The sequence below is a fragment of the Egretta garzetta genome, unplaced genomic scaffold (assembly GCF_000687185.1).
Source record: "Egretta garzetta isolate BGI_Z169 unplaced genomic scaffold, ASM68718v1 scaffold81, whole genome shotgun sequence".
Classification (NCBI taxonomy): domain Eukaryota; kingdom Metazoa; phylum Chordata; class Aves; order Pelecaniformes; family Ardeidae; genus Egretta; species Egretta garzetta.
In genome coordinates this window covers 8,958,085-8,978,637 of record NW_009258671.1, presented here as the reverse complement: position 1 = coordinate 8,978,637, position 20,553 = coordinate 8,958,085, and the positions used below count along the sequence as shown (strand labels likewise).

The 20,553-nt window shown below is 40.8% G+C and overlaps 1 protein-coding gene across 2 annotated transcripts in view; it reads left to right on the top strand.

Annotated features, from left to right (window-relative positions):
* The window catches only part of WNT7B (Wnt family member 7B), a 95,283-nt gene that overhangs the window by 38,183 nt on the left and 36,547 nt on the right, over window positions 1-20,553 (top strand). For both annotated transcript variants that reach the window (XM_009648789.2, XM_009648788.2), the window contains exon 2: window positions 17,403-17,629. In XM_009648789.2, the coding sequence (XP_009647084.1) occupies window positions 17,403-17,629 (227 nt within the window). The remainder of the gene's footprint in view (window positions 1-17,402; window positions 17,630-20,553) is intronic.

The window sequence follows — 20,553 nt, the reverse complement described above, 5'->3', positions numbered from 1 at the left end:
AGGTAGCACATTTACTCAAGTAATCAGAAGGTTTCTTGCCCCCAGCTTCAGCAGAAAAAAGCTAGGATGGTTGTTGTGTGGACCAAATGCAGAAAAACTGTTTAAACAGAAAGAGGAGAATACAATATGCACTTAATACTTACAGGAATCCTACACAGGCAAGTATAATTATCTGATTTTCCATCAGATCTCTGACTCCAAAAAATACCAGAGGATTTTTAACACCACAAGAGATCAAGCCCTCTGTTTCATTGCTGGGAGGCAACATCAAACTGTAGGACATGCGTCATCATCTGTCACCATCTATTTTCACTGTGAATTAGGCATTTGGTATCTCCAGAGGAACTGGATTTTGGGTTAGCGTGAGATTGCATTGTTTTCTTCTACAACAAAGACGCTGATTCTTGTTAGCTTTTGGGAGTTGGTTTGTGATGTTTAGATTGTATTATCAGGATCATGCACCATATGGGTTAGTTATCAGATCCTTTGTGAAGCTATAGTTTTCCAAACACTAAACAAAAAACCCCAAAGGGGCGATTTTCTTACTCTTGTACTTCTGTAAGACAGAAAGAATGCTGTAGATTTTTTTTTTCTTTCTGGGTGACAGGAAGTTTTGAAGCATAACAAACAAGATACTTAAGAGAGGTTTAAAGTATACCTTAAGACGCAGCATTAAGTTATTATTTTATAATGCCTTTCTTGTGAAAGCATTCAAAACATTCTCTTTATTAATGTCACTGAACAACTATGTATGGTGTTCACCCACTGCAACTAGTTTTTTCTTTAAAATAAAGATTATTACAGCATTCTGTAAGTATTTTTTAGAACACAAGAGAAGTCAGCATAAAAGCCCTCAGCTTGGAAAACACTAGCCACCACAGGAAGAGCCTTGGGATGATGGATTTGGAACAGCAGAAACTGTGATTTTTTTTTTTTTTTTTTCTGGGCATCTGTGGGGTGGGCTTCCCCACACAGAAAGGCAGTTTGTGTCTCATGGTCAAATTTTCAAAATAAGCGAGATTTCTGTTGACCCTCCAAATGGGTGGCCAACTCATCACAAAGAATTGTCTGTCAACTGAGTAGATTTGTGACAGGGGTGAGTGGTCCTACTTACGGACTGAACCCGTGACCTCCTAATCCTATCTCATGTGTAGTGCCTGCTAGATTGTTCAACGGTCATTAGACCTGGGTGAACAATTTGGACAAAAAAATTGAGCCATTCTGGGGATTAAAGAGCCAAAGAAACCAAAACCCAGCTCTCAAAGTTACTTTGGGTTTTCAGCTTCCACACAATTTTGTGTTACGGTGATGTCTCTCCCGTGCTACATATTTGGTTTGCCATGACTGTAAACTTTCATCCTGGATCCTATAGGCTAAGCTAGGAAAGCTCAAGGATACAGTACAAGTCCTTTGTGTGTGAGCTAGAGAAACTGGAGTTTAAGGATTCACTTTGATGGAATAACATTATGGTAATCCAATAAAATAAGGCACTTTGACTTTTACTAGGATGAAATGCTCAGAAGTTGAATAAAAAAATGTAAATGCTGGCTTAATTCTAGAGCTCTTTAAATAAAGTGGTATTGGATAGAAACTTTTATACTACGTTCTATAGAATATCCATGAATTATAGCAAATTCAGAATGATTTGGACTCTTAATCTTAACTCCTAGGGCCCCTTGAGCATACAGACTGGCCTAGAAATTAAACAAAGAGAGACTGCATTTCAGTCTGCAACTGAAAGATACTTTTTCACCAACACATGTCATTCTTTACAACAAAAATGTCTTTGACTTTGTTTTGAGACATGAGAGAATGACCCAGTAAGGCTGGAAGTGATGACGTCTCATTTCTCTTAACCAGTTCACAGATCTCTGATTAGAGAAATTATTCTGCGTGGTTGTTCTGATTCTCAGGAATGCAATGAAACCAAAATGTGTCAAGCATAGTTTGGCTGTCACTTACTGGGAAACTAGTTTCCTCTGCTGTAATTCTCAATAATGCACCAAAACTTGGTTTAGATTTATTCAGACTGTGTCTTGGTGGGAACCAACATACGCAATATTTCTAACACTCTTAAAATAGATGTTTTTAAAACACCGCCTTCTTGTATTTTAAGTATTTAGTGAGGATACTTTTACTTGCAGAGTTTACCCTGTCTCAGACACTAAAAGCTTTGATGCAAATATCAAGCATAATCTATGCAAATTGTGTTTCTACACTTTTTACCGTCCCTCCCTTCCACCTGCCCCATGTTTTCAGTCAGATGCTGCAACTCCTCTTATCTGTAAATCAAAGGAGTGTTCATAACTGGACGCTAATTGCACAACTGCTACTGTTTCACTTAATGAGAGGGTAAGACGCAAGTTCAAGGAGTCAAAATACTTTTGCAGGGCCCATTTGACACAGCTGCAAGATAGCCTGAAAACTGCGTCCATGCAGGAATTGAAGAAGTCAGAAGCAATGGAAACTCACTGTAAAATGAGGACTAAATAGCACTTTACTTCAGGTCTCGACTCTGTTTCTCTCCTTGTACATGTACCTATATTCAGATTTGGCAGTGTTTTGCTTCTTTTTTTTTTTGCTTTATGCTTTCATTCATAAACCTGCCAGGACAGGTTTAGGTTGGACATTAGGAAAAATTTTTTCATGGAAAGGGTTTTTAAGCACTGGAATGGGCTGCCCAGGGAAGTGGTTGGGTCCCCATCCCTGGAGGTATTTAAAAGATGGGTAGACATGGTGCTTAGGGACATGGTTTAGTGGTGGAATGGCAGTGTTAGGTTAACGGTTGGACTTGATGATCTTAAAGGTCGTTTCCAACCTAAATGATTCTCTGATTCTATGATTTTCCTCCTATACTGCTACAAAAGATAAAAAGGAAGACCTCAGCATTGAGCCAGTATTGGTTTTCATACACTCGATATATCAAGTTTCACTCTCAATATGATACCAATGATTCCTCAAATCAGCTCATTGCCCCTCACCTACAGCGATCCCAGAATGTGGTGGTTAATATAACATGGACATTCAGGGAGCCTCAGTATTGAATGTGGCCTGAGGTCTCTGGTTCTTAATTAAGTCACTGGAGTCGGTCATCCTCCTTATATAGGGCAGCTCTCTGCTGGACCAAACCCAAGAGGAGCAGCGCTCCTGCCTTTTCTGCTACGTGCCTTTTCAGACTGTGGTATGAAGGAAGGAGGGACACTTTGGGGTTTGGTTTGGGGTGTAATATTGGTGAGCAAGGAAGAGTAAGACTGCGATATAGAAGATACCCACTGATCACAGCTGCATTGGAATACCGCCTGAATTAGAGCTAAGCCCAGGATCAGTGGGTAGCAGGCAGGATCCAGAATGGCACTAAATGTGTGTGTTAGCAAAACCAGTTATCTTATTATTGTATCCCTGTGAGGAGGAGAGGGGAATTTCCTTCAGTGCCAGTCATATTCAGTTTAGCAGCTTCTTGTGCAGAAAAACATGGACCAGTGGGAGGAAACATTGAAGAGAGCGATAGAAATGATCAGAGGTCTCATGCCTGAGAGGAAAAGTTGAACAAGGACTGTTTTACTCTGCAGAAGATTTATAAAAAACATAAAAGATTGTGCAAGACCTCTGGGGACAAAATATTCTCTGTTTCCACAGGGCATCAGAGAAGAAGCACTGAGCTTTAATTGTTGAAATTTAGGGAAAATTAAGTTCGAGTGGTTTTATAAATAATACTAACTGTCTGTCAGGGGTGAGAAGTGCATAGCTGATCCTGCCTCGGGGAAGGTGGATGGACTACCGTCTCCTTAAGGTCACTTTCTGTCCTATTTATTCCCTTCAGTTGTTAATACTGTGCCTTCCCATCACCGTTCAGACAGAAGTGATTACCACATTGCTTTCTCACAAGACTCTCTCCTGGGAATGCAGCTCATTCAGTCTCTGGCGTTCGTGGTCTGTAATATCCTAACGGGAGCCTTTCAATGTAAGCATACAGTGGCCAGCACTGCATGCTGCTGTGCATACATATGGCAACCCAACTGGGCGCTTTGGCATGTACTTATAGATGGTGCACGCAGTCTGCTGGTACGCTTAAAGGTAAGTGTGCACTTTGTTTTGCCCGGGTTGGCTTAACACTGTATAGAAAGGCATGTCACATCATCTGGGTACCCAACTGGGGGAAACTAAGAATGCAGATTGCAGATTTCACATCTTAGAGCATGTCCATGACTATCCTTGGCTATAGTTACAGCTCTTTTTAACAAACCTCACCTTCTGAGCAGTGGGTAAGTGCCATAGGGCTTAATGATATTTAATTTATAGGACTTTAGGAAAATTCAATAGTTTCAAGACTTAATTAGAGTCATGATGTTATTGTTACTTTAAGTTTTTCTTCTCTAGAACTGTTAAATGTAATTCAGACTTTATCAATTTCACTTCTCGATATTACACTTCTTAATATTACACTTCTCTATCAATTTCTATTGCACTTAAGGGTAAAAATGTTTTAAAAATCAGTGGCAAAAGAGTGACAGAATTGGGAAAAAAACAGAGTAAGTACTGTTAGCAGTGAAGGAAGATTTATCTAAGAGTGTGAGGGTGGCAGAAGATGAAGACGAGAGTGTGACTCAGATGTAGCTGTTAAGCCATGCTTGACTCGCTCTGGGTGCTCGCTGACTGACACTGTATGTGCCACACCATCTGCCTATATACCCTATAGATTTCATACACTTCATTTTTATGTAGCTGTTTTAATACCACCTCAGCTGGCTCAGCTGTGAATCCCAAACGTTTATTATCACTTACATCTTTAAATACGTTCACTCTTTGGATTACATGGCCACAAAGGGACTTCTTCAAATTATTAGATTTAGAAACAGAACTGGAGGACGAAGACATGCAGGATGTCCATAGCCAACAGCATCTTCAGGCTGAAGGCAAGAAAAAGCTTAATTGGGGTCAATATACATGGTAACAAAAATGCAGGTAAATGCTTGCATATGTATGATCGTCAGTGTGTGTGTGATCTTTTAAGAGAAGATTTTAGAAGGAGACATATTTCATCCAGCTGCTTTCACCAGCTTATAGTGATTTGCAAAAAGCCAGGGACACACCCAACATGGGCCACTGGGATAATAACACAGATGCACGACCTTTATGGCTGCCTACCAAATTTAGAAACTCCCTCTGGAAAAACAACTCAAAATGGTTTTTGCTAATCCTTCTGAACACCTGGAATAAGCTCAGCAAGCCAGAGAACTAGAGAAGTTACTGTGTGGTTTACCATGGCTCTTACACCACTCAAAATTAAAATTTTGAAATAAGCAGCTGAAAGAAACCTTAGAAATTCATGGAGAGCCCTGTTGGGTGTTACATTGTTTTGCACCAGTGTTGACAGTTCAGATTATAAACCACAGTGTTTCTGTTCGCAGAAAGCCCACATGCTGAATACAATAATGTTTTGAATGTTTGGAAATCTGTGTAGGAAATATATTTTTTATTTTCTACAGTTTCGGGGGGGGGGGGGTTTTCCCTTCTTTTTACCCTCAAGGCTTTCTCGGACTGCAGCCATTTTATAGTAATGTCCAACTTCTGGGAACAGATCTGAAGATCTGATGAGTCTCATAGTGTACTCACAACCAAACCCTCTTTTGTTCTCTTACTAACGTGAATAACCTCATGTACACAAACTGTCTCGCAATTTCAGTGGGATAATTCATGTAAGGAAGTTAAGCATAAATTATCTATCTGATGGATCAGAATTTCTCTTTGCATGATTATCAAGAGCCAGTGGGAGTTTCACTGGGCACAAGGAATGCAGGCCTGCTCCATGAAAAAGGCAAGCAGTGTTGCTTACAGTTAGTTATGACGGTGCAGAAAGGTTGGAAATGATTTTGTCACTGGGAAATAAAAGTGACCAAACAGACTCTGAAGAGAAAAGGCAAAATTAGTTAATGCACTAATAGGCTATTAAAAGAAATATTTTTACAAGGGCAATTCAGTTTGGCATTTGTTCAAAAATATGCTGCAATTTTTCTTCTTTTGTTTTTAGACAAATATTTATTAAAAATGTAAAAAACCCCTACCGAATGCAGTGCCTCTGCATTCTGTATTTCTTAGGTATCCGCCTTAGTGCAAAGTTTCTACCTCTTTGATTAATTTTGGATTTGGTGTTTACAATGAAGTCTTTATTCAGGGATGTATTCTGATAGACTTACTTGGGCTGACTTGCAGCTTAATAGCAAATTTCCCACTGAAGCAAACAGGACTACATGACCAGGAAAGCATGAAGGGCGTCAACTATGCATCCAAGCATATTGAAATCTGTGATAGATCTCTTGTATTTAGTATGTTAGTCCTAACAGCATTTTCCTTCTTAAAATCAAGGCTTTGCAAGACCTTATCTGAGCTGTGCAGGCTGAAGGGGACTTTCAGGGCACCTCTGTTTGAGGATCATGCTCACATTGCAGCCAGCCTAGTGCGCTCATTTAAAGCTACCTGTCTAGCCATAGCACAACCTCCTGGTTGCCAAACCTGCCCCGGGAGCAGGACAAGGACCCAGGCAATCAGCTCGTGCTGATCTCAGCTCTATGGTGGTTATACTGCAACTTCTGAGAGGTCACCTAAAGCTAGTTGGCATGTGTCTGCATGAGGCTGAGCTCATGGCAGGGCGATGGTGCAGAAGTACCCTGGTCTCAGGGGTGAGCTGGCGGTGCAACTACTCTGAGTCTCCAACACCAAGGACAGGAGGGAGGCTGTATCTGCCACATCACCTAAAATTGAACAGATGCCGCTTTGCTGCTTCCATTAGCTCGTGCTTGTGTAATTTTCCATGGCCTTTCTTTCTGGTTGTGCCGATCTGCCACTGAGTAATGTGACATGGCATTTTGCTTACTGGTAGCAACATGACAGTACTAACCGCAGAATGGCTGTGGGGGCTCTAACCCAATAGAAAAATATTAGAAGAGACAAAATATCTTGATTCCAAAAGCAGATCACCCGGGAGCAACCCGGATGTAATTAGTTGCTCAGAAAAAGGGCAAAGAATACCTGCCTTCACACCAAACCTGGAGAGGTCAATGGTTTCTGCTTCTGGGACTCTCTGATTCTTTCCCAGTTTTTCCTACATCTTGGAAACGATGCAAGTGTGTTCACTATAAATAAGTGTGCACCAGCAAGTGTAATTTGAGTGAAAGGTAAAAGTGGGCCATTGGGGAGGAAAATGTCTAGCCCTCAAGGTCCTGCAACCAAATTGGGAGTATGTCAAGGAGCCAAGGATCTGCCTGGTATGCTTGAGTGCTGTCAAGGATGCACCCCTTTCCCACACTTACATCCTGCACACCTGCATAGGAGAGGCTGCCCTTCCCCTGATGGTGTGTTGTCCCAAAGCTTCATCAATTGTAGAGAAAAATTAAGAGAAGACCTTACGCTCTTCATCCTCTGTATTGGCAGACAACGGCCTTGTCTTGAGTGGGACAATTACAGCAGATGGGAACAATAAACGCTGCCACTGGTTTGAGCAATGCACCCATTCCAGATGTAGAAAAAGGCCAGTAAGTAAACCTGACAGCATCAAGCCTATGGGTTTTTGGTTTTAATTTTGTTTGCGGATGTTATTTAATTTCATATCCTGATATCTCATGGCCTTAGCAAAGATTTACCACCATGAAAATAGTGGTGAGGAAAGGAAAAGTAGAAATAAATCATGACTCAGAATATATTGGTGTATTCAGTGTATAAAAATTCAATGTCACTGACAAAGTGAATTTAATTTTTTCTCTTCTGCTGCTAATTAAGCTGTCACTCAGACAGCTTGATTTGTGGTCATATATCTGTGCACAAATAGCAACCTCCAGTGGTCATTTAGTCCAAATTGCACATTGTGCATGGGGCCAGTATGGCCTCCCCACCTTCCTCACTTAAAAGGACCTCTGAGACTAGTTTGTATGGCTTTTCAGCTGTAGCTTAAAGCCACATAAGGTGCTTTCATCCTCATGATTAACAGCCACTGCAGTGTAGTCTTAAAATTAACACAATAGACTAAATTTTCCAACATAATGGCTCATTAGTAGATTTTTCAGAATTTATTCTCATTGACTGCTCAGATCCTGGCTGACAAAAAATGAGTTCCTACTGGAACCACCATAGCAGTAAAGGAAGATGATTTCCTTTCGGGAAATAGGTATCTTCCTTTCCTGTAGACCCACTATTACATGCTTTCCTCTTTCAATTTTATCATACCCATGGAAGCCCTGAGCGTGCAAAACCAAAAAAGTTAAGATATATCATATACTTAAATGTTAAATGGAAAATTAAAAAAAAGCATGTAATTTAAAATCGATTCCACCAAAAGTCCATCTCCAAGATTTTAAACCCACAGTGCATACCTGCTATTAACTGAATGAGACTTCAGAGCGAGCTAACCAAGGGTATATGCTTCTGTGCATGAGAACCATTCTGCCACAGTTTCAGAGCCACACCGTGACTGCGACACACTTTCATCAGATCTCACAAATTAAGCAGGGTATGGTCTTGCCAAGTCTTGGACTTTGTCTGAATGACTTAATCTTTCTCTTCCCCTTTTAACCTTTTCACAGGAGAGATCAGACTGCTGAACTTTGGACAAAGCCAAAATATGCACTCCAGTTATGCTAAAGTTTGGAAAATGTCTATATCTATGCATACATCATGTGCGATGGAGAGAGTTTATTCGTTCTTATTTGCTATATGAAAAACATAACAAAAGAATGGATTTTACATCTTGAAGTGTGAAATTTTTACTTCTCCACAATATTGAACTGTTTTTGTGTAGACACAGAAAATCTGCAGCTTATCTCTTCCAGCCGTTTTGGTATTTCAAAGTTGTATTCCCCCACAGGGGAACTGCAAGATCCCACCACAGTTATTCTGCAAGGTAATTTTGCTTTCCACTGTGGTGGATCACTATTCAGCAAACAACTCTGTAACTTTCTGTTAGATATCAGCATGACCCTTTCTAGTGCTAAAGGGAAACAGAAATGGGGTGGAAGGCAAAGAATAGCACTAGACATCAATACCAACTGCAAGTGCTCAGCAGGCAGTTGGCATTCAGGAATGGACATTTTTCTTTACTGATGGTGGAAGTTGCAGGACATAACACAGGTGTGTGGATGCTTGCAGAACTGAAATGGTAGGTCCTGTTAACTGTTTTTATATAGCCATAAGAAAAAAACTGTATGAAACAGAAGTGTTTCAGTTTGATTTCTAAATCTCGTAAGGTCCTGGGTTTTTAAAAGGAATAAAATAATTTTATATCAACACCATTTTTCATTAAACTTACTCAGATAAGTTCAATTATGCCATGTATGTCACCACCTTCATCACTGGCAAGACCAAAGCAGGAATATTCCAGCCTTTCACCAATTGCCCCATGCATGCCAGGAGAGCTGTTGCCTTCCTGCAGCTTCCAACACAGCCCTATCAGTTTACTCTGGTTTAGCAAACCAAATGCTTCTTGAAACCCAAATTGCTTTGGAATCAATGTTTCCCACACTTCAGATATTTTAACATCCTATTTTAATTTTATTGATTTTTATATATACAAGATGTGAATGTTTTCCACCATATAACAAGATGCCCCTAGAATGTGATTGGAGATGGAAAGAAAAAGCTTGTTATATAGTAGTTTGCCATGCAAAGTCAGAATGTCTGCTGTGAGACAGTAAATGTCCAATGCAAATGTAAATGTCCAATTTGCCAGTATGATCTATACAATGGGACATATGAGGCACGGGAGGCATTTCTGTTTTCCATGAGTCTTCCCCTGGTGTAAAAAAACTGAATACAGGTAAACTACAGATAGAATAGAATCATAGAATGTTTTGGGTTGCAAGGGACCCCTAGAGGTCATCTAGTCCAACACCCCTGCAGTGAGGAGGGACACCGCTAACTAGATCAGGTTGCTCAGAGCCCCGTCCAACCTGGTCTTGAATGTTTCCAGGGATGGGGCCTCCACCACCTCTCTGGGCAACCCGTTCCAGTGTTTCGCCACCCTCATTGTAAAGAATTTCTTCCTTGTATCCAGTCTAAACCTACCCTGCTTCAGATTAAAACCATTACCCCTTGTCCTGTCACAGATGTCCCTACTAAAAAGATTTTCCCCATCTTTCCTATAGGCTCCATTTAAATACTGAAAGGCCGCAATCAGGTCTTCAATTTACCCTGTTACATATCAAGTGTTGCCTCACTGACTGATGAATAAAAATTATTACAGTGGACCAGCCATGCACCAAATAAGCTATAGGTCAACTTACAAACAGACTGGATTGTCATTTTAAGGATAATTCTGAGATATCATGCCAGAAATACTCCTGAATCTCAGATGCTTTTTCTCTCTTGCTCTGGCATGACCAGTAAGAATTAGTGAAAGGCTGGTACCAAGCACTGAGGGGATCTGTGATAGCTGGTGAGTTGGAGAGTCAAATTTTGTTTCTAACCACTCCCAGACCTCCTACCCTACCATAATGTTATTTAGATGAGGCTCCTGGGCCTTCAGGTTGGAGCTTCTTGCATTAGGAAGCCAAAGTGAGTATCACTCTGCAGCTATTCTCCATTTTGGGCTCCGGACCACTGGTAATCCTGTGGTTTTGCACAGCAACAAAAGACATAGCACAAGCTACAAACCCTTCTTGTAGAGGAAGGTGCTCTGTTGAGTAATGGGGATTTTACCATCTCCATTTTGTCTCATAATGTTCATGCTTGCACTGCTGCTTCTTGTACTTGGTGTTAGCTTTCCTTTGGTATGCACTAGAAAACTCGTGAGGTAAATGCTACATCAGCAGGGATTGCATAAATGTGTCATCTCCAAGGAGTCAAAAACATGTGGGCCCTGAGGACAGCCCTTGTCAGAGCTGGTGCTTGCTGCTGTGGTGCAGCCTTGAGCATGGGTCCTAGGAGCAGCATGCAGGCCACCACCACACCGGTGCTGTATGTGGGGACATCTCTGCTAGGCAATATCTCCCCTCCTTCCTCCTGAAACCCAATTAATCGCTGCTGGCTTCATAGCAGCCATCCTGTGCCTCCCAGCTGGCAGGTAGGGGAGGATGTGAATTCAAGGCTTTGCTGGTGTTCTTCACATCACTACCACATAACAGGGATGGGGTCCTTGTTCCCACTCCTCTCTAAAGTAGTCGTTTACCCCAAGGCATGCTCTGCTCTTGCGTGGGTCATCCCTCAATCTTACCTATCCCACCACTTTAATTCGTGATCATGCCAGCAATCACACTATATAATCTAGTGGACTCTTTTTTTTGAGTGACCTCCTCAGAGAAATCTCTGCCTTTCGATTAATGGGAGCAAACATGTTGCTGTCAGTGGCCCCCAGGTCCAAAGGCTCAGCTTGGAGCTCCAGCAGAGATGAGTGCACTGCAGGACAGTACCACGCAGCCCTATTTGATTTCCATTTCAATAACACATGTGCCGAACAATGATTTCCCGAAGCCAGCGATGGAAAACAAAATTGAAAGCCTAAACATATGCAGATGGCATTCAGAGCCCGGGACACTCCTGCCAATTTCTGCAACTGATGAACGCTCAAAATATTTACTTAGGAATTCTTAATTAACTAAACCATTCGGTAGTGGTGTAGTGTTTCAGATGTGTCGCAGTGTCACCACAAAATACCTCAGTGGTTCTTTCTAACAAAGAATCCATTATGGTGATTTTTATCAGAGACGTTGGGGTAAGTTTTCGGTACAGTGTGCCAAGGTTTAAGCTGTGCAGCTCCTCTGCTGTTAATGGTATTCATGCAGCTAAATCCCTTCATTCCTTGCTGAAAATGTGCCCCTCTCCCCACCCAACAGCAGCTTCAGGTGACTATCGAGTAGCAGGGGTAGGGGTGAGATGGTGGTGACCCTATGGGCGCCTAATCAAAGGGCTTGCAGTAGGGCTGGCTCGGCGGTTTGGGGGAAATGTGCACTGTGCTGCTGTGCAGCCAGGAATACAAATGAACGAGGGTGTCAGAGGAGAAGGTGTAGCTCCTGAAGCCACCCTGGCCTGCAAAAAAATGTTATTTGCCCAGGGAGCAAGAATTAATGGAGAAGAATTTTTAGGGATTTTTTTTTTTAATCAAAAGGTTAAAGTCAACTTGGTTAAGTGCTTTGTCTGTATGAAACATTGTTGGTTTAGTCTCTCTATTTTGCATCTTCTTTTGTTATACATTTGTCAGAACTGAATTTTAAGCTCCTTGGAGAACTCTCAGTACACCACTGTGCCTCAGAAGTCTGGTTGGTTACTGCTGTTTGTCTATACGTAGACAGTTCTACTTCATAATTTTTTCAACATTCAGATTCTTCTAACAACAGTAAAAATTAGAATTTTCATCATGTAGTGCATGTAGTTATACTACTGTCCGTTATAAAGATTTCCTTCATATAATTTTCACTTGTGCAAAGTCTCTGAGACCTTCTATAAACCACAGTTCAAGTGATGACCTTCTTATATACAAAATTAATCTGAAGTTGCAAGAACACGATAACATATAAAATCAATGAAAGGGCTAATGTGCTCAAGTTAAGCAAATGCCTACATTTGCAATTATAAAATAGAGGCTCAAGAAAGCAAATTAGGAATGAGGAGTACATTTCTCTTCTGACAAGCAATACTGCATTAAATGTTATGTTTTTAAAACTCACATGATTTTAGCTCTTAGTGTTTAATTTCTGAAGTGTTTTCAAAGATCTTTACTTTCATGAATTGTTTGGAATATATAATAATTTTCATGGTTGCGATCTTTCAATTTTTCCACATAATTTTGTGAAAAAGAAAGCTAGTAGTTGTTTAGGCCCAGGAGAGAAGACACAACCATAATAGGAAATACGCTTTGAGGGAAAATTTTCATTTTTTGTGACAGTAGTCATCTGTCTTTGCATAATTAAACAAGCATTATTTCAGAAGATAAGCTGAAACTTGTCCTCTACTGCCATGAGCTTTTGCTTGCTATGACTGCAGTCTTAGTTATTTTTTCAAAGAATGAAAAACTTGGTGTTTCAGGCTTCTGATGCAGAAACCAGAACTTCCAAAACATCACTTAGGTTTAGTTTGTTGGAAGTTTGAGCTGCAAGGTCCTATCCCTGCCCAGATCAATGGTGGTTTTTTTTAAATTTTTTAAATTTGAATATAACTCTCTTTATAACTATCACTCAATTACAGTGCTGGTGTTTCCCTTGGATTAAAGACTAAGTCATGAAGAAAGACCAAGGGTCTTCATAAGCCAGCCACTACCATTAATTGCTTAGGAAATGTGACATTATTCCACTAACGCTGTTTAGTTGGATAACCCATGTGGATGATGTTTAATTGGATAACCCATGGGGATGATCCAACATAAAACTCTGAAACACGTGCGGGCTCTCGTGGTGTGAGATGGTTACAAGTATTGTCAGCTACATCAGAAATCTTAACAAAATGCTGCACTCAGGATTTCCTTGTGATAAGAATCAAGGAAGTTTTCACCACAGAGAAAGATTAGATGGGAGAAGATGCCAAAATGTGGCATGGAGATCTGCCTTTTGCCAGTTATAAAGTGAAACATTCTCCATCTAGTAAAAAATAATACGTAGCCTTCAACCTGCCAAGGGGCAGGAGCACGGCACAACCCTCCTGAATGAGTGACGGATGCACAAACTGAGGGATGCCACAAGAAGTAGTGGAGAGGAAGCTTGAAATGCTGTTGGGTGCATTTCTTTAATATAAATGAAGTTTTCCAAAACCTCAGTTTCATGATTCAGCATTTCTTTTGGCACTGAAATTATAGTAACAATTTAAAAGTAGGTTAAACAAGTCTGAAGGAACATGCTGGTAAATTCATGCCAGAGAGGGGGAAGACCCTGGAAGTAATAATAAAATAACTAAAACCCCACTCCCAATAATTGCAGTTTAATTCTTTTAATGAGGAATGTCTTAAAGCACTTTACAAACACATAATAATTACGATATCTTCACAATACCTTCTGAGGCAGATATGATCATGCTTATTTTCTGGATGAATAAACTGACCCACTGTATTAAAATTCTTTGACAAAGGTCTGCTCCAAAAACAATGGGAGACCAAGGAATACACTCTTTAACCTAATAATGAGACACCAGTGATGGGTATGGAGGAATCAACTAAACTGAAAATTATACATCGGATAGATACTGTAGCCAGCTCTTTCTTGCTTTACTTTATTTTAAAAGTCGTAAGTTTTTGCTGCTCAGCTTGAGATAATAGTGGAAATCATGAGGGCTCAGCACTTCTAAAAAATTATGCCAGAAAGTTATCTCATAGCTTTTATCAGTATGTTTTTAAATATTTCTATCATATACAAACAATTTTTATATGTAATTTTGATCACTAAGTTAGTCACGTGGCCTCAGCACGTCAATGACTGTCGGGTGGCCAGGGGACCCGAACTCCGTATCTTGTGCATGTGTGCCAAGCATCAACTTCAGTTTTGAATGCTTGTGCATGTCTGTTTCTTAGGACTGAACACCAGATTCCTTCAGGATTAGGTTTTCCTAGAAGGGTCACTGTCTGAAGCAGCTCCTGCCACAAGGCAAAAGGGTTACCGGACGGGGGAGTCTTGCGGGACACTTGGGTACCTGCTCTGTCCCAGAGAACTGGGCAAAGCCGGGTGGAGGGGATGGAGTAAGGATGGGGCACAGCCTGCAAGGCACCTGGAGAATCATTGCGTATACTGAGCTGGGGAGATGTTGCTGCCAGGGAGCCCTGGCTGTTGCTGTGTTCTGAAGAACAGCTGTAGGAATTCACCCTTTCCTCAGCTGACCTGCTGCTTCTGCATCCCGGCAGAGAGTAAGTGGCCGGCCTGGCTTCCCTTCAGCCTCCCTCAGCAGAAGAATCACAGACTAAGCTGTAATGGCAGAGCCCCTGGTCCCCCCGGCATCCACAGGTTACTCACTCTGTACAAGATATCTTTCACTTGTCATAACTTTAAAACCAAGGAAGGGCCAGACCCGGATCCTTACATGATTTGGGAAAGGGTTGTGGCATTTTAGAGTCATCAAGGAGTATGTGTTTCTGGATACAACACATCAGCTATAAAGGAAAATTACTTTTCTTTGTGTATTACTGCAACATTTTCAGAATGTACATCTTACTGGATGCAGAAAGTTGCTGAAGTCAGAGAGATAAAAGCTCCATGAGCTCTGAAAAAACCCAACACTTTTGCTTTTCAGTACTGAGAAGTGCTTGATTTTTACAAAATTAAATACTGATAATTTCCCCTGTGATTTTCATTAATTTTTGAAGCCATAAGTTTATATATAAAGTGCCATTGTAAAAGTCAGAGAATCTTATTATCTCTATATCAAACTCATAATGTTGTTTTGAAGATTATCATATCTCTTGGAAAGTTCTGATTTGAAGACATCATAATTTAAATATTTTATTCCATCGTTATAAAGGAATAACGCAGTAGAGGTGGGCCAGAAATAAAAGTTTAGCTCAAAACCTACATGCATCTTTGGGACTTGCTGGTTCCAATTGATGCTCCAGCTTTTTTGCTCAATACCCAGAGGAACATGAATTAAAGCCTACAGGTCTGAGTGCTTCCACTCCAGACACTGTGAGTGGTCGGAGCTGCAACTACCTTTTGTTCATATTTTTGTTTAATAGGTAGTACCACATGGCATGCATGCTCTGTGTTTGCAATACCTTGTCTCCATATCTATAAACCCTTCCCAAGCTATAAATAAAACCCCCACAATTGGCAAATTTCTCATGGATTGTTAACTTTGGAAAAGATGCACAAATACCTATTAAAGGCAGAATGAATCATCATGGAATTTCCATTCCACAGTAAAAACAGTATTTCATTTTGGCCAGGGAAGAGTTCTCCACTTCACCCTTTCTGCTCTGGCTTTAATGTAGGTTATTGAAATGGCAAAATGAAACACTCTGATTTTGTTGAAATGCAACATTTATGTAATTTTGCAGTTACCTTTGCAATGAAGTTGATAAATTCCTATAAAATTCTTCACTATTGTTTGGTCAGCATTTTCCAAAAGGAGCATTTCCAGTGGGAAATTTTTAACACTAAGAAGAAAGGCTTAAGTTAGTGTTCAAGATGGAGAGGAAGGTAATGGAGATGTTAGTCTGTATCTTATTACTAACCTATTTATATATGGTGACTTCTGTTACTGTGAAACTCCACTTAAACCCAAGGTGCTGCAGCATGATCTGGACAAGCATTTTTACATTACAGAGGCAGACAACAACAGCATTTGATGGGAAAGTGAAATTACTCGTATGAGCCAATACCAGGCTGGGACAAGCTAAAGAGGGGAGAGGGTTTGTGGAGATACCTCCTTGCAGGTGCCAAGAAGCAGTGATGCCCTTGACACCCCTGTTTGCCAACCAAGGAGCAGGACAGCCAGTTGGGCAGCGTGGCAGGGGCTTTTCCAGGCTTTGGTTCTGTAGTGGTCTCAGGGTCCATCACACCATGCTGAGCAAAGCTTGTTTCGCTAATGCAGCTATACTGCTTTCTTTGCTCTTGCTGACTTGTCCAGAGCCAGCTGAAGCATCCCAGCATGGACCTGGATGGTACTTGGTAGACGTGACCTGAAGCATCACTGAACGTATACACATGTTGTCTTATTTTTCAAAATATTACCACTTAAAATGTAGCCTGTAACGATGTTGAAAAATGAGCCTGTAAAGATGTTGAAAAGTGAGCTGAAAAATGAAAAATAAATGCACTAAAGTGAAAACATATGGCAGGTGCAAGTTATATGCAAACTTTATAATGAATTCTGAAGATATACTTGAAGAATGAGAACTACAAATGTTTCTAGTCTGGATGGCACATATTAAAGATCACTTATATGTGCTCCATGATATTTGCCAGGTCTAGAAGTACGGTTATGCTGGTGAACTTTCATTAATCACTCAATACCCTAAGTGTAATAACGGGCAAGAGTGTTGGTAGCATGAAGTCATTCTCTAAATTGTGCTCAACGGTTTCAAATGAGGGATGGATGAACTGGCTGCAGTAACTAAAATGATGAGTCTGAATCTATGTCGGCCATTCAAAGCAGACATGAGCTCCGAAGGTTCACAGGCAATCAATTATCACTATTTTTTGCTTTTAAATATGTCTTGCTTTCCACATCTCATCAGGTGATGGCTGCATGTAGGACTGGAAGCAAAAGTGCCAAAATTCCATTTGTTTGTTGTTTCTGGCACAAATCAGATCAGGAATTACTGCAAGATTTCCAACCTCATTTACCAGACCAGAAAGGTTGGGATAAGCCTGCATAATTATAGGAACCCAACTTCCAACCCTTCCCGTTTTGCCCAGTGCTTTGCCTGCCACATGCCAGCACACGGCAAAAGCAATTAATGGCCTCAATTTGGTTATAACGTGTCTTTCTGCTTTTTTCTTCTTCAGAGCTTTGTCATCCGTGGTGGCTTTAGGAGCTAATATCATCTGCAACAAAATCCCAGGCCTGGCCCCTCGGCAGCGAGCAATCTGCCAGAGCCGCCCTGATGCCATCATTGTGATCGGGGAAGGGGCACAAATGGGAATCAATGAGTGCCAGTACCAGTTTCGGTACGGGAGGTGGAATTGCTCCGCGCTGGGAGAGAAAACAGTCTTTGGACAAGAGCTTCGAGTAGGTAAGGGAGTCTCTAATATGGTGCTGAAGTGATATGTTGGGGCTGTTTTTGTTTTAGCTTTCTCATGGTGGTCCTGCAAAGGTTTATATGCCTCTGGTATTTGCCTACTGGAGTTGAACAGTGATACTCCCAGAACTGTGGTCTCTATGTTTGCAGCCATTGAAAAGTAGCTGGCAAGAGACAGGAGATCTCTAGTGTTCTCTAGATGAAGTCATTGATATCTGAGCAACTTCATACCCAGCAATGACTGAGATGCCTGCACAGGCATCCAAAGGACACAGTCATCACACCCTGTGAAAAAATATTTCCAGTTGTCATCCTGTTAGAGGTTGCCATGATAACCATGGTCCATATTATGACCAATCAAAAGGGAACTAAAATCAGCTCCAAAAAAAGACTGATGGAAATACAGTGCATATGATGCTGGCCTTCTAATATACTGCAGCGATACATATCCATTTTAGTGTTGCTATCATATTGTAAAGAAAATACTGCAAGCGATTGGAGGCGGGAAACCTATTCAAAGAAAATAATACAGGGCCTTGGCCTGACAAACTCTTAGCTGGCAGAAGTTAAATTGATCACTTTCCACTTACCTTTGCCTGATATTATTTCATAGGGGAGATTATGCAAATTTTTTCCAGCACTGAGATCATTATTTTCCTCATCACCTCGATGAGTATCCACAGCCTATTCCTGACCTTCCCTCTCTCCTTCAAGGGCTGTCTGCTGCTCAGTGTTGGGATAACCTTTTGTGGTGTGTGGCTCTCACAAGGGCTGTTCAGCTTCTCAGTGGGGTTGTAGCCTGTTCTTCTTGTGTCTGATTCTTCTTTGGGTGACACCTCTTTCTTGAATTCAATGGTTTGGGTGAGTCTTGTGCCTCAAACACAACTGAATGTGGTCAGACATAAGATCTCATCCAAACTGTGTGAAAAAAAAGCATAACATTTCATGCCATCTATGCAAAGAGGAAACTACTTACCTGGTGCTTTGGTTGTTACTGGAGATCGAGGCTTTGGGGTTTTTTTCCAACACCTTTGTGAAATGGATGCCAAAAGCTGAGGTAAGCTTAAGTCAATGACGGAACTGAATATTTTTTCAAAGAACATGCAGGTCTGAGAGTCTGGCTGAGGTCTGGGCTTTTCAAGGGCACAATGACCCAAGCTGTAAAGGGTTGTAATTGAAAAAATCCATTGGCATCAGGAGAACTGATTACACCTGCAGCGAATCTGTCATATTCTGTGAGCATTACTCCACACCAAATCACAGAAGTGGAAAGGGCTAAAAATAATAATAAAAAGGCAGAGTAAACCAAATTAATGGCAAAAGAAAAGTCTGAACTTTTTGATTTCAGAGAAAAATGTTGTTAGAATTTATTTTTGATGCTGAAAAGCTGGTGGTGAGGAATTTGCTCATCAGTGTCTCTTCTCACATTTGTCCTAAGAGATTTACAATTCTTTTTAGATAATACTTCTAGCCTAACTTCTGTTTCTTAAAAAGAGTGTAAGTGAAAGACATTAAACATCCTCAAGACACCATATATCCTGTGGTGTTAGGAAATACCCTAACATTTGATTTTTACCTTCAACTTTAAATGAACCAGATAAATATCTAGTCACTTGTCCTGACTATTAGAAACACAGGTCTGCTCCTCCTTGGTTGGTCTTACACTTGTCTTAAGTTGATGTCCAAAATAATGTTGCTGCCAGAAAATGTACAGCTGCCAAGCATGCTACTGTTCTACTTCTTCATGTTATGTTGCCTTGATCTGCCAAAGCTTACGGGCATGTTCTGACCCTTAGACAAGTAAGTCCTCTCAACTTCTGTGAAATCACTTATATCCCTGAAGAGGCACGCTCTGAAGGGTTGTACCAGAATCGGTGTCATCACTAAGCTTCCTGGTGAAAAGGCTTTCACCGCTTCTGCTTTCCTCTTCAGGCTCTTGTCATACTTCATCAGCTTCATCCTTGTACTCATGAGTATTAATCCTTTTCACCACTGAGACACTCCTTTCAATCTCAGAAACCTTGCAAGTGAGTGCAGTCCAAATGCCTAAAGAGGACTACAAGTTGTGCCTGTGCTTTCATTCTGAATGTTTCTATACAAAATAAGAGCTACAGGGAACAAAAATTGTTTGGCATCAGGATGGACCAACTATCAGGTTGGTCAGACTATACAAAATTTGAAAAAAGCAGGGTTTTCTTGAGCCGCCGTTGAGGCCACATTTGCCAAAATGTTCACCAGATTTTTGACCTTTTCACTGAACCTGGGTGGTTTCTTTCAACTCTGAAATGACCAATGTGGAATTTGGTGGGTTCTTTTATGGCTTAACCCAAACACAGATGAAACTTGGCAGTTGCAGCTGAGTTCTGCTTTGACATTTGTTGGGTGTGAAACCACACAAACTGTAACGGATGGAGAAGGTTTACATGACCCCTGCCAGCTGAGCCAGATGAGTTCCATGCAGGTCTATAAAGGATCCCATAATCCACATGTCTTTATTTGTTTTATTAGTGGAGTAGTACCCAGAGACTATGTGGTCAGTATCTAGGAAAAGGACAAGGTTTAGGAAGTGGTGTTATTACAGTAGTGAGGGGAAAAAAATAAAAGAAGGACAAAGCTAAAAAAGAAAAAAAAAGTACTTCAGAGGTACAAAATACTTGTAAGCATAAATATTCACATGTGTAACAAAACACATCCGTTTCTGACACATACAGAAACACTAAACCAGACATTTGATTCTGCCTGAACAGACTGAGGAAAGAATTAATACTAAAAAAGTCTTAAGCACTTAAGTACTTCACCCAAAGGAAAGCTCCTCTAGCTTTTTCCCAAAATCACTTAGGGAGATGAACAATCAAGGCAAATTATTCAGGTCATAGGGAGGAGAGGACAAGTAAGCTATGATAGTATGACATTAATTG